At 43.3% G+C, this 15269-nt stretch overlaps 1 protein-coding gene across 1 annotated transcript in view; it reads right to left on the bottom strand.

Annotated features, from left to right (window-relative positions):
• Positions 1-14957, bottom strand: part of LOC122553153 (immunoglobulin superfamily member 3-like) — a 76812-nt gene extending 61855 nt beyond the window's left edge. The window contains exons 1-2 of the mRNA XM_087991034.1: positions 14776-14957; positions 4927-5268 (exon numbers count right to left, since the gene is read on the bottom strand). Of these exons, the coding sequence (XP_087847160.1) occupies positions 4927-5268; positions 14776-14827 (394 nt within the window). The 5' untranslated portion in view covers positions 14828-14957. The remainder of the gene's footprint in view (positions 1-4926; positions 5269-14775) is intronic.
• Positions 14958-15269: the final 312 nt, after the last annotated feature.

The following is a 15269-nucleotide window of genomic DNA, read 5'->3' as shown; positions in this document are numbered from 1 at the left end:
AGGATCAAGGATAACCCCAAGGCATTTTATGCGTATGTGAGAAACCTGAGAATGACGAGAACGAGGGTAGGTCCGATCAAGGACAGTAGTGGGAGACTGTGTATTGAGTCGGAAGAGATAGGAGAGGTCTTGAACAAGTACTTCTCTTCAGTATTTACGAACGAGAGGGACCGTATTGTAGAAGAGGAGAGTGTGAAATGGACTGGTAAGCTAGAAGAGATACCTGTTAGGAAGGAAGATGTGTTGGACATTTTGAACAACTTGAGGATAGACAAGTCCCCCGGGCCTGACGGGATATATCCTAGGATTATGTGGGAAGCAAGAGAGGAAATTGCAGTACCGTTGGCAATGATCTTCTCGTCTTCACTGGCAACGGGGGTGGTACCAGGGGACTGGAGAGTAGCGAATGTTGTGCCCCTGTTCAAAAAAGGGAATAGGGATAACCCCGGGAATTACAGGCCTGTTAGTCTCACTTCTGTGGTAGGCAAAGTAATGGAAAGGGTACTGAGGGATAGGATTTATGAGTATCTGGAAAGACACTGCTTGATTAGGGACAGCCAGCACGGATTTGTGAAGGGTAGGTCTTGCCTTACAAGTCTTATTGAATTCTTCGAGGAGGTGACCAAGCATGTGGATGAGGGAAGAGCAGTGGATGTAGTGTACATGGATTTTAGTGAGGCATTTGATAAGGTTCCCCATGGTAGGCTTATGCGGAAAGTCAGGAGGCATGGGATAGAGGGAAATTTGGCCAATTGGATAGAAAACTGGCTAACCGGTCGAAGGCAGAGAGTGGTGGTAGATGGTAAATATTCAGCCTGGAGCCCAGTTACAAGTGGAGTTCCGCAGGGATCAGTTCTGGGTCCTCTGCTGTTTGTAATTTTTATTAATGACTTAGATGAGGGAGTCGAAGGGTGGGTCAGTAAATTTGCAGATGATACGAAGATAGGTGGAGTTGTGGACAGTGAGGAGGGCTGTTGTCGGCTGCAGAGGGACTTAGATATGATGCAGAGCTGGGCTGAGGAGTGGCAGATGGAGTTCAACCCTGCCAAGTGTGAGGTTGTCCATTTTGGAAGAACAAATAAGAATGCGGAATACAGGGTTAATGGTAGGGTTCTTAGTCAGGTGGAGGAACAGAGGGATCTTGGGGTCTATGTACATAGATCTTTGAAGGTTGCCACTCAGGTGGATAGAGTTTGTAAGAAGGCCTATGGAGTATTATCGTTCATTAGCAGAGGGATTGAATTCAAGAGTCGTGAAGTGATGTTGCAGCTGTACAGGACTTTGGTTAGGCCACAGTTGGAGTACTGTGTGCAGTTCTGGTCGCCTCACTTTAGGAAAGATGTGGAAGCTTTGGAGAGGGTGCAGAGAAGATTTACCAGGATGTTGCCTGGAATGGAGAGGAAGTCGTACGAGGATAGGTTGAGAGTTCTCGGCCTTTTCTCGTTGGAACGGCGAAGGATGAGGGGTGACTTGATAGAGGTTTATAAGATGATCAGAGGAATAGATAGAGTAGACAGTCAGAAACTTTTTCCCCGGGTACAACAGAGTGTTACAAGGGGACATAAATTTAAGGTGAAGGGTGGAAGGTATAGGGGAGATGTCAGGGGTGGGTTCTTTACCCAGAGAGTGGTGGGGGCATGGAATGCGCTGCCCGTGGGAGTGGTAGAGTCGGAATCATTGGCGACCTTTAAGCGGCATTTGGATAGGTACATGGATGGGTACTTAATCTAGGTTAGAAGTTCGGCACAACATCGTGGGCCGAAGGGCCTGTTCTGTGCTGTATTGTTCTATGTTCTATGTTCTATGTTCATCACCCTACTAGGTAACATCTTCAGTGGGCCTCAGGTGAAGCATTGCTGATAATTCCTGCTTTCTATTTATATGTTTGGGTTTCTTTGGGTTGGTGATGTCATTTCCATCACATCCATCCTGGAACAAGCCAAACAAAGACACGCACAAGAATTCCTAGAAGCATGGCATTCCAACCTGAACACTATCAACAAACACATCGAGTTAGACCCCATCTACCATCCTCTGAGAAAAAGAAAAGGACGTGACTTCACCACAGGAAATGACGACCTGAGCTACAAATCTTCTCAAGACATGTTACCCACTGTGGTTGTTAAAACAGGAAGGCAGATTATGATCTGAGTGGGGGCAGTTTAGGAAGAGGTGAGGTGCAATGAGACCTGGGTGTCATGGTGGAATAATCGCTGAAGATTCTCATGCAGGCACAGCAGGCAGTAAAGAAAGCTAATGGTATGCTGGCCTTCATAGCGAGACAATTTGAGTGTTGGAGTAAGGATGACTTGCTGCAGTTATGCAGGGTGTTAGTGAGGCCACGCCTTGAGTATTGTGTGCAGCTTTGTTCTTCAAGTCTGAGGAAGGACACTCTTGCTATTGAGGGAGTCCAGTGATGGTTCACCAGATTCATTCCTGGGATGGCAGGACTGACATATGAGGAAAGACTGGATCCACTGGGCTTGAACTCACTGGAATTTAGATGAATGAAGGGGATCTTATAGAAACATATAAAATCCTGATGGGACTGGACAGGCTAGGTGCAGGAAGAATGTTCCCAATGTTGGGGAATTTCAGAACTAGTGGCCCTGGTCTAAGAATAATGGGTAAACCATTCAGAACAAAGATAAGGAAGCATTTCTTCACTCAGAGTTGTGAATCTGTGGAATTCTCTTCCACAGGAAGCTGTTGGGGCCAGGAATATTCAAGAGGGAGCTGGATTTGGTCCCTCCAGCTAAGGGATCAACGTGTCTGGAGATAAAGTAGGAATGAGATACTGAGTTGTCTGGTCAGCTACAATAGTTTTGAATGGTGGTGCAGGCCCGAAGGGCTGAATGGCCTACTTCTGCTCCTATTTTCTATGTTTCAGTAAGTTTTTAGATGACACAAAAATTGGTGGAGTTGTCAACAGTGACGATGATTGTCAAACAATAGAGCAGGATTTTGATTAGTTGGAAAGTTGGGTTGAGAAATGTCAGGTGAAGTTTCAATTGGATTAGTGAGAGGTGATATATCTTGGGAGTTCAAATGCGAGAAGAAAGAATAAATAAATGGCAGGACCCGTAGGAGCATTGATAACCAGAGGGATCTTGGGATGCAAGTCCATAGCTCCCGGAAGTGGCAATACAAGTGGCTAAGACGGTGAAGAAGGCAGATGGCATGCTTGGTTGCATTGGATGGTGCATTGAGGATGAAAATTAGCGTGCCAATTTCCAGCTGTATAGTACTTTAGTTCAGTCACATTTGGAGTATTGTGTGCAGTCCTGGTCACCGTGCTATTGGAAGGATGTGGAGACATGCAGAGAGTGCAAAAGAGGATTACCAGGATGTTACCTGGATTGGAGTGCATGAGTCTAGAAGGAGAGGGTGGACAAACTTGGATTGTTTTCACAAGAGAATCAGCGACTGAGGGACGACCTGGTAGAAGTTTATAAAACTATGAGAGGCATGGATAGGATGGATAATCAGAGTGTTTTTCTCAGGCTGTAAATGTCAAATACACGGGGGGCTTATGTTTAAGGTGAGGGGGGAAACTTTAAAGAAGATGTGTGAGGGATGTTTATTACACAGAGGGTGGCAGGTGCCTGGACTGCACTGCCAGGGGAGGTGGTAGAAATAGATTCAACAGCAGCATTTAAGAGGCATTGAGACAGACACATTTACAGGGAGGGAATAGAGGGATATGGACCATTTGTGGGCAGATGGGGTTCATTTAGAATGGCATCATGACTGCCACAGACTTGATGGGCTGAAAGGTCTATTCCTGGGCTGGACTGTCACATGTCGCATTCTCTAGAGAACAGGATGCTGCTTCATCCCCCTAACACCCATCCTAACCCCCTTCCCACCCTCACCCACACCACAATCACTAACAAGACTGAAACACTGGACACTAACACCTTGTTTATACCCTGGTCCCAGTGAACTAGCCCCCATTGTCACGGATGGACACTTTCTTTATCTAAGTCACTCATATTTCATATTGAAACAATTACTTCTCAACAATCTCAACAAACTGTCAGAAAATTGATCCAAATCACTGACTACCTGTCTGAGGGAAATGTGAGCACAGAGCCCCTCACATCAACAATGCTCCTTCCCAGGCCAATCAGCAGCACCACACAGAGTCCCTCTGTCCCTACAATCCAGACCAACCATCCGACTGCCTCTTGCCTCTTGCAATGGGGAGCCAGCTCCAGCCCACTCCCTGTTCCAGATCCTGGAATCCAGGTTCACTCTCAGCCCCAACACTGAGCCACCACTGATCAGCATCACAACTGATCTACGTGTGACGGTGTGTCTCACTGTCTCTCCATCCACTGAACCTTTCAACTCTCCACTCCTTTGAGAAACATTGAGTCCACATTCTGTTGGAAAGTCTCAGACACACATTGCAGCTCCTGGCACTGCTCTCTCAGTGTCCCCCTCTGACTGCTCCCATCATCAGCTTCCTCCCAGCATCAGTGATTTCTCTTCCAGACTCTGATCATCTCTGTGGTGTCTCCAGGACACCATTCCTGAGTACCTTGACAACATCCTTTCACCCTCATCAACCTGCTCAACATTTCCATCTGCCCCCATCACTGCACTGTCCCTTTATCTCCTCCAATCATCACAAGGCTGTTTCCAGGCTCTCCAAATGTCTGTCCAACATGAGAACACAGTGAAGATGAAACATCGTCTTCAGCTCAGCAAACAGCCACACTGTGCTCATCCTCATAGATATCCCCTGAGGCTAAACCCAGAGAAGGGCAACTTTGGGGAATGACTGAACCTGACCTCAGCTTCATCCCCGAGATCACTCTCCGTCACCTTCTCAATCTTGTTGATTACAAACACATCCCCAATTCATTCATTTTGTTAGAGGTTATTGCTGGAGGAAATTGTCATGTAAACTCTACTTACTGTTTACAATGAGCAGGCTTCCACCCCCATAGGTCTCTCCCTGCACTGAGCAGTAATAGACCCCAGTATCATTGAGTTGTACATTTGTGATGGTCAGAATGAAGCTGTTACTGGAGTTGTCTCTGGAAAGTGAGATTCGATTCGTGAGCCCTGGGTTCCATTGTGTGGAAATCTTTTCACGTGTGAAAAACAGCTTCACATGACTCCCTGGTTCTTGTCTGTACCAATGAACATCAGTGTGTGTCACTGTGGCATTCCTCATGGTGCACTGTAAATGGGCAGTGTGACCCTCAGTGACACGTTCCACTATCAGAGACTGGAGAGGGACTGGACCAGATGCACCTTTAGGGGGAAAACATCAAGAATGTAAGAATCATTTCTCCAGTTTACAATGTCCTGCCAGTTGTTCATAGAGAACAAGTTCTGTATTAAATATGGATCTGGTTAAGGACTGAATAAGTGAAGCTGGAGCAGATCAAACCAACCATGTTTGTGTAATCAAATAACTTTAATAACTTTTGTGTAAATATTTAGAGAAGGGCAACAGGATCAGAGTGTACAGTGATGTTGCCTGAATAAAGGGCAGCTCCTGATTACAGCTCCCAGCCTCAGGCTCTCCCCACCCCCTGTCCTGAATCCCTGCCCCCAACCCCTCCCCAAACCTCTTGCCCCTACCAGAGGCTCCAAGTTCCTAACATCCCCTGGTCTCTTCTCCCTGACCCCAGCCCTATCTGGTGACCCACTCATTGGTCAGAAACTGCAGCATCTTCAGGAAATATCACTCATTCCCTCCTCATCCTTTTCACTGCTTTCTTCAGAATGATTGCCTTTCCCTGAGTCTGACTCCTTACAATCCTCCTATTGCCATGTACATGGTTCCCTGAGTATTCACTGGGACCGGGTATCTCTGGCACTGAGGATCTTCTAATTACTAATTGATCCCGTGTTGCCATGTGCCCAGAAGTGCTCACAGAACTAGATCCCAGTCTCTCAAATGCACATATCTTGGAACAACTCACAAACATCCTTTCCCAACCAATCTCACCATCCCTCTCTGGCCCAGGATAATTTTTTTATCATCTAAGAAGAGAATGGCACCCTGAATGGATGGGCCATTTTGATCAAATCTCTTTTCAACTTTTCCTTCTCCAAGGGCAACAGCCCCAATCACTTTGATTGGTGTTGTTATGGTCCCAAACGATGTTAGTATTGGGCAAGTTTGGTTCCAGACTGAAATCCGGCTTGGATTCTTTTTTGTATAAAACTAGTGGGTGTTTCAGTGAGAAAGGAACACACAATGCAGCAGACTTGGTTTCAACAGGAGGAAAAGATTTTTTGATTTTTATGAAGTGTCTTTCTGTTAAATAGAACTGACAAAGAATATAATGAAACAAGCTATATACATAAAACACTATTTTAAAGACTGAGAAACAGACAATGAAATAAAATACTTTAAAGATCCCAACAGTACCTCTTTACCTAATACAGACAGTAGACAGTGTACCCTTCTCGATCAATCCTATAGGGGTTGACATAACTCCAAGAACTGTTTCTGTCACATATTTTTGTTAAAAGAAATCATAACTTCAAAAATATTGATATTTTGATTTTTAAATCCCATCATAATCACAAGGGTTAAAATCTACATAGCACTAGCTCAAAATTCAAATTCAAAACTAAATAATATTAAAATCATATAGAAACCACACATCTCACATCACAGCGTTAAGTCTAATGTGGGGAGTAAACTCGTAATTGATCCCCAATTAACCAAGGGCCTTATTAAGTGTGTTACTGAATCAACAATACAGCCAATTTGTCTCTCTTCTGTCCTCCAATCCAAAGGTTAAAAACAAAGCAATTTAATTCATGATCTCAAAACTAATTTATGTATTATGATCAAGACTGATTGGTTAAACAAGCAGAACATGTGATGAGTGTTTCGACATGGTGATGAACTTCTCTGTTAATTAAACCAAACACCTAGAAAAGCTCATCTCGCCTCATAATCTGTTAAAATATGAGTGACAGAGAACTTGCAAATTCCACTATTCAAAGAAAATATTATCAATTTTTCTTTAATCTAAAAGTGAACATTAAACAATAACTATTCACAACTCTTGACTCCCCTTTCTCTTAACTGCTTATTTTCTGCCTCCAACTCTATATCAATATGCTGTTCCAATAACATAGTTATTAAAATTGCATCAACCTAATTTCAAAATCACACAGTCACTGTCATCTTCAGTGCCTATCTTCTTCCAGCTGAAGATCTCCCTCGGTCATCTTCTTTCTTTTTACTACAAATATGTTACATATGAAAAGCCTCATTTGATGGAGAGTGTTTCCAAACTTCTTTGCTTTCTCTCAATGTCAGTTGCTCTGTCTCTAATTTTCAAAATGTCTGCATTTTTATATCCCCAATATCTCATTGGTTTAGTGTTGGCAAAACAATAAATTCAAAATCAATTCAGTTTTAGTATTCTGGGGCATAATTTAAACTGATTGATTAAATTGGAATTGTTGTAAAAAAACAGCAACCAACTCAGGTATCCATTTCGTAGCCAAATCTCATATATTTCAGTACACTGCGAGATTGCCATCTAGTCAGATCACACAGGTGCTTGTAAGCTCTCTGTTCAGAACATCATTCACTCTCTCTTAAAGTTACAGTGTATGCCTTCAACTTCATAACATTAGCAATGACATTTCTATTTGGGATAAAACCATATCCCATTAATCTCAAACATACATTCATTTACAGACAATCAACACAGCTCTGCAGAAATAGTTTGAGCAGATTTTTTTAAAAAAAACCTTAAAGAATGACCATCCCAGGGGGGTATAGAACTCACATCAGGTGGTAGAATGTGCCGGCTTCTCAGAGTTCCTTCAATTTCTTGTCAATGAGGATGATTCCTGCAAGTTGTATATTGATGGGAGACCTTCTGACCATATTTCAGATTCCAATAGGAAATAGTTTGAAACCCTGATATTGGAAACATTATCTTTTTCCTTGTCTTTTGCTGAATGGGAGGAAGAAATCGTGCAGCTGGTCCTGCTTGAAGATTTCTCCTCTTTTTATCAGAACAAATAGATTTTTTTTCACTGTTTTTGGTCAGTTTGACAATTTTGCTTCAGCTGCCCTCCTTTTGATCTGTGAAGGCACACAGTAACCTGAACCCAGAAACCGTTACTGAGCTGCATTCAAATACAGTCAGTCCAGCAACTTAGTGACAAAACCCATTTTTTTAACAATTCTTAATATTGCTGATTCATTCAAAATTAATTTGAATTTTGTAAACCACAACAGATTTTGATTTTTCATATCCAAGTGGTCATGGGGTGAATGCTTTTTATATGTCCTGTAGTCGTTCAGTTGCCTGAGTATCCATTGGCTGTCCATTCACTGCAGGTAGCTCTCCAACCTGTGAACCAGATATATCATTAGGTAAAAGAGGTGGAGGAGTGGCATTGCTAATCAGGGAGAGTATCACCGCTGCACAAAGATGGGTTGTTGAGGAAGGTTTATCTACTGAGTCATTATGGGTGGGAGTCAGAAACAAGGAAGGAGCAGTCAGTCAATTAAGAGTTTTCTACAGGCCGACCAACAGCAACTGAGACATGAAGGAACAGGTTGAGAAGCAGATTTTGGAAAGATACAGAAGTAACAGGGATGTTGTCATTGGTAACTTTAAATTCCATAATATTGATTGGAACCTTGTTAGTTCAAATAGTTTGGATGGAACAGTTTTTGTAAGGTGTGTCCAGGAAGGGTTTCTGACACAATATGTAGATAGGCTGACGGGAGGGAAGGCCATTTTGGATTTGGTGCTTGGCAACGAACCATGCCAAGTTTCAGATCTCTCAGTGGGAGAGCATTTCAGTGGTAGTGAACACAACTCCATGACCGTTACTATGGTCATGGAGAGGGATAGAAGCAGATGGTATGGGAAAGCACTTAATTGCAGGTGGAGGAATTACAATGTTATCAGACAGGAACTGGTGCACCTAAATTGGGAAAATATTCTCAGGGAAATGCATGACAAAAATGTGGATGCTGTTCAGGAAGCAATTGCTGTGAGTGCTGGACAGGTTTATCCGATTGAGGCAAGGAAAGGATGTGAGGGTGAAAAAACTTTGGGTGATAGGGGATGTGGAACATCTAGTCAAAACGAAGAAGGAGGCTTACTTAAAGGTGAGGAGGCAAGTACCACACAGGTCTTTATAGGGTTACAGATTTAGCGAGGAAGGAACTGAAGAATGGACTTAGGAGAGCTAGAAGGCGACATGGAAATCTCTAGTGGATAGGATTAAGGAAAACCCTGAGGTGTCCCAGACTTATGTGAGCAACAAAAAGAATGGCTAAAGTGAGGGTAAGGCTGATTAGGGATAGAGTTAGAGGAGGTAGGGTAGATCCTTAATGAATACTTTGCTTCAGTATTTACTACTGCGAGATCAAGACATTTCTGAGGATGGCGTGAAACAGACTGATAAGCTGGGACAGGTTGATGTTACGAAGGAGAATATCCTGAAATTTTGCAACTACATAAGGCTAGATACATTCCCTGGGCAAGATAGGATAAACCCTAGGTTACTAATGGAAGTGAGGGAAGAGATTGCTGTGCCTTTGGCAATGATCTTTTGCATCCTCACTGTCCACTGGAGTAGATGATCAGAGGGTGGCAAATGTTATTCCCTTGTTCAAGAAAGGGAATCGGGATGATGCTGGGAATTACAGGTCAGTTAGTCTTACAGCTTCGGTGGGGAGAGTGTCAGAGAGGATTGTGAGAGACAGGAGTTATGATCATTTGGAGAAGCATAGTTTGATTAGAGATAGTCTGTGTGGTTTTGTGAAGGAGCGGTCATGACTCACAAACCTTATGGAATTCATTGAGCAAGTGACAAAACACATTGATGAAGATAGAGCAGTAGATGTGGTGTACGTGGATTTTAGCAAGGCATTTGATAAGTTTCCACATGGTAGGCTCATTCAGAATATAAGGAGGCATGGTATACAGGGAAATCTGGCTGCCTGGATCCAGAACTGCTTGGTCCATAGAAGATAGAGGGTGGTGGTAGATGGAAAGTGTTCACTCAAGAACATGATGACCAGTGGTGTTCAACAAAGATCAGTTCTGGAACTTCTGCTTTGATGGGGGTGGGTGGAGATGATGGGTGAGTGATGTTGGGGTGGGGTGGTATGGGGATGATTGGTGAGTGGTGATGGGGTGGGGATGATGGCTGAGTAATGATGAGGTGGGGTGGGGATGATGGTTGAGTCATGGTGGAGGTGAGGTAGGGATGATGGGTGAATGATGATGGGGTCAGTTGGGATGATGAGTGAGTGATGATGGGGGTGGGGTGGGGCTATTGGGTGAGTGATGATCGGGGTGGAGATGATAGTTGAGCGATGATGGAGGTGGGGTGGGATGATGGGTGACTGATAATAGGGATGTGGGGATGATGGGCGAGTGATGATGGGGATGGGTGGGGGCTGATGGGTCAGCGATGATGGGGGTGAGGTGGGGATGATGGGTGAACAGGATTGACACGCTGTATAACCCAGCAGTTCCAGAACATCACAATCAGCCTGAGATGCTGCAATAATCCAGCAGTTATCAGGTTTCTGCAAGCTGTGTGGGCAAGACTGCAGTCTGCAAGGAGAATGAGCAAATGGACCATGATACCTTGGGACAGGGAGTGATTCATGTGGGGAGAGGAAATAGCAATGTCGTTGTTGGAGTGGACAGTGTAATGAGAGAGCGTAGATCCTGCTCCTGGCATTGTTCCTGAAGGATGTGGTGCCTTCCCAGTGCCAAGGGAGAGGTTATCTCCTCAGGGCTGGAGGAGAACCTGAAGAGGGAGGAGAAGGATCCAATCATGATTGTCCATGTTGGGACACTTGGAGCACAAGAAAGAAAGCTTCACTGAAAGACTTTGAACATTTCAGAGCTAAATGATAAAGCTGAATCTCCATGGGAAGAATTCCTAAGCCATGGGCAAACTGGCACAGGGTAAATACAGTCAGGCAGTTCAATGCATGGCTCAAAGTCTGGTCTGGATGGAATAGGTTTTGATTTGTGGGGCACTGGCACCAATCCTGGGGTTAAAAGGAGCTGTTCTTCAGGGACAGGCTTCACTTGAAACATGCTGAGACCAGTATTCTGGTTAATCAAATAACTCAGGCTCTCAAAAGGGTTTTAAACTGAGTAGAAGGTGGCTGGGTTCAGGAGAAAGGGGCTGGAGTCTGACAAAGCAAGAGGAGACAGCAGCTATTTGACGAACGATACCCAGAGTGGAACAGGAGCAGACAGAGGATACAAAACAGAAAAACAGCAGTGAATAGGGTCACCAGGGGAAATACTGTTAATGTCTATTTACGTGAATGCACAAAGTATACAGAACAAAATCAGTGAAATAATGGCCCAATTATAGATTAATGGAGAGTTTTTAAGAAGACTCACATTATGTATAAAATGTTCACTCTGTTTCTCTCTCGACAGATACTGCTAGACCTGCTGAGTTCCTCCACCATTCTATGTGTTTGCTTCAGGTTTCCATCATCTGCAATATTTGGCCTTTAGAGGAGGCAAAAACTTGGCAGATGGAATATAATGTGAAGAAATGTGAGTCCATACACTTTGTCTGAAAGAACAGGGGAACTGAATATTATTGAAATAGGAAAGAATGCAGAAAGCTATAGAACCGAGGGATTTAGGAGGCCTCATCCATGAATCACAAAATGTTAACATTCAAGTTCTGTTGGTAATAGGGAAGGCAAAGGGAGAGTCTCCTTTATTTCAAAGGAAGTGGAGAATAAAATTGGGAAGGTTTTGCCAAAACTGTACAAACTCCTAGTCAGACCATACTGGAATACTGTGAAACAGTTCTTGTTCCTTACCCGGAGAAGGATCACTGTGCTGATCGTCAGTATGGAGGGACTGCCTTATGAGGAGAGGTTATCTTGATTGGGCTTGTTCTAATCAGAATCTCAAAAATATTGAGGCAACAGTATTGAAACATAAAGGATTCCTAGAGGACTTGACAGGATAGATGCAAAAAAAAAGTTTCCACTGTTAGAGAGTCTGGGAACAGAGGACAGAATCTCAGAATCAGGGGATGCACACTTAAGGCAGAGAGGAGAAGGAATTTCCTCACTGTGAAGGGAACTCCGCCACACAGGGGAACTGAGGCTGCACCATTCAGTATGATGAAGTTGAGAAAGATAGATTTTTAAATAGAAAGTAAATCTAGAGATATAGATAAAAAGACAAGAAAGTCAAATTGGGGATTATCAGAGCAGCCATGAGCAGACTTGATGGGCAGAATGGTCTGATTCTGAACTTCCATCTTCTGGTCCAATGGCATTAAGGTCCAACTGAGGCATTTAACGGGGCACTGGATGATTATTTACACAGAAACAATGTACAGGATGAAGAAGGAAAGGCAAGAGACTGACACTAAATTATAGAGTCATTAAGTCATAGAGATATACAGCACAAAAATGGACTCATTGGTCCAACTCGTCCATTCTGAGCAGATATCCTAAATTAATCTAGTTCTATCTGTCAGCATTATATGAATAACGAAAAGCAGTGAACCCAACACTGATCCGTGTGGCATTTTGCTGGTCACAGGCCTCCAATCCGAAGAAAAACCCTTCTCAACCATCCTTTGTCTACTGTCATTAAGCCAAATTTGCAACCAATGGATTGTCTCCCTGGATTCCAAGTGATGTAACCTTGCTAACAAATCTACAGTGGGAAACTTTGTCAAACAATTTGCTGAAGTCCAAATAGACTGAGTCCATCGCACTGTCTTCATCAATCTGATTTGTCACTTCTTCAAAAACTCAGTCAACTTAGTGAAACACAAACCATGTTGACTATCTCTAATCTGTCTTTGCTTTTCCAAAAACCTAAATTATCCTGTCACTCAGAATCATTTCCGACATCTTACCCACTATTGACTTAAAGTTCATCAGTCTATAGTCCCCTGGCTTTTCCTAACCACCTTACTTAAACAGTGGTACTACATTAGCCAACCTCTGATCTACCAGCACCTCACCTATGACTCTTGATGATGCAAGTGTCACAGTAAACAGCCCAGCAATTGCTTCCTTTGCTCCCTGCAAAGTTCTTGGGTATACCTTATCAGATTCAAGGGATTTATCCAACATGCTGCATTTTGAGATGTCCAGCATCTCCTCTTCTATAGTTTGTGCACTTTTCAAGATAACACTAGTAATTTACCCAACTTCTCTCATTTTGATATTCTTCTCCACATTAAATACTGATGTGAAATATTTGTTTATTATTTTACCCATTCTCAGTGGTTAAAGTTAAAGTGCTGAGAGAGCCAGTGCAGATAGAATGGGCCCAATGGCTTCCTTTCTCATCAGAACTTTTTGTGATTGTGGGAACAGTGAGATTCCACTCTGTGCAGCAAATGTTGCTTCCCCTTTTCTGTTTCCTGGGCTTAGTTTGCAGTTGGTGTTCAGAAAAGACAAGCTCTAACTCAGGCAAATGGTCAAAGCCACATTTTGTGCAGGTGTTCCCTCTCTTTGGTCTATAGATGGTGAAATCCCCAGTTTGTTCCACATTATTGTCTGTCCATTGAACAGCTGTGAAATGGTGGGAGCACAGAGGGATACTCTACACTCTCAGTGAGTGTGAGGGGGCAGCTTGGCTCAATTGGCCTCTCCCTTTCGCACATAGGACAGGAAGCTGTGGCTGTCAAAACTATTTCTGGAGCTTGGCTCAAAGCTGATACTTTGGTGGACAAGGCAGATGTCACAGAGTGGTTTCCGACGAGCTACAGTGGATGGGTGAGGCTGGTACAAGACAGATGAGTGTGGCACCATGGCAATAGATCACCTGGCAGGAGGGGCTACACACAGCAGCAACAGAGAGAAGATTTCACTCTGTCCTTGTTTCCATCAAATGTTGTCTGGAGTGCTCAAGCATCCAATTTGAAGATTTAAAGATCACAAAGCACAATGTGTAAAAGAACAGGAGATACTCTCCATCTCCTGACCATCAACATCCTTTCTTCAATTAACACCATCACACAAAACATGAACTGGCATTCAGCACATTCATCTTTGGAAATGTTCCTGTTTTGGAACAGATCCAGGATTCGGTGCTGTCACAGATACTGAACTTCAAACTGGTTCACAGTTTGCGAAGTACTGGAGATGTTTTAATGGAACAAATTCAATATTATTGATTGTAGAGAACTGATGTGAGTGCCAGCAAGGGACCATTGGTAAAACTCACTCCGAACCACAAAGCTGTAAATTCACCAACCTTCAAATCAACCCAACAAGACCCATTGAACACACAGATTAATCCAATCCACCCAAAATACACACTGTAATGTTCAACCTGTCCCTCAATCCCATAATCTTGATCAATGAATAACAAAAAAAGATGGGAGGAACTCTTCGTTTTCTGGTCTGTGTTCCCAGCCTGTGGAGCTTTGTGTCAGCTGCACCAAACAATCTCAAGAAAGTTGAGAGCGTGATGCTGGAAAAGCACAACAGGTCAGGCAGCATCCAAGGAGCAGAAAAAGATAAGTTTTCAGGACTTTTGCCTGAAGCATCCATTTTTCTGCTCCTCAGATACTGCCTGACCTGCTGTACTTTTCCAGCACCACACTTTTGACTCTAATCTCCAGCATCTGCAGTCCTCACTTTCGCCGAAGCTCTCGACAGTAACAAATTCTCCTTGCGACACTCCCCTCAAATTCTCAATGTTCAAACTGACAGAATTCTCACAAATTCCACAGCAGTGGCATGGAAAGGTCTTGTACAACAAATTAAACTTCTCGAAAGCAAACACTTACCCAAAGTAACATAGACGGACAGGGTCACAGCAAAAAGAGTTCCAATGATCATCTCAACAGAGTGACTATGCTGTGTATCCACACTATTTATTGCATATCCAGTTAATACATCGAAACACAAAGTATCCCAGCCGACTGCAGCTTCTTTAATCTCTCATTTCTCAGGAGGTAAAGAAGCTAAAGTATCAGTAAAGAAGAAGCATGGACAACAAGTCAATGGCTTCTGAGGGAGGATATGACTGGATGGATTTTCTTGTGACTCAGTGAGTTTTATTTCAACAGTGATGCTAATTACTTATTCTGTGCAAGTTCCTCATACTTAGTCATTTGAACATTGAGAATTCACACATTTGCTGCAACCCTGTGAATGGTCAAAATATTTATGGAAAAACATTGGATTGGTATTTTCTGTGGAATATGCTTAAAACATTCCAATAAAAGTAAAGGATATTGGCAAGGAGTAAGTCCCGTCACCGTCACTGAAGCAGTTGTGT

Source organism: Chiloscyllium plagiosum, unplaced genomic scaffold, assembly GCF_037043375.1.
Source record: "Chiloscyllium plagiosum isolate Xiang-an unplaced genomic scaffold, Cpla_swu_hap1 HiC_scaffold_10, whole genome shotgun sequence".
Lineage (NCBI taxonomy): Eukaryota > Metazoa > Chordata > Chondrichthyes > Orectolobiformes > Hemiscylliidae > Chiloscyllium > Chiloscyllium plagiosum.
Note: the sequence above shows the minus strand (reverse complement) of the source record. Positions and strands in the feature narration are given on the sequence as shown.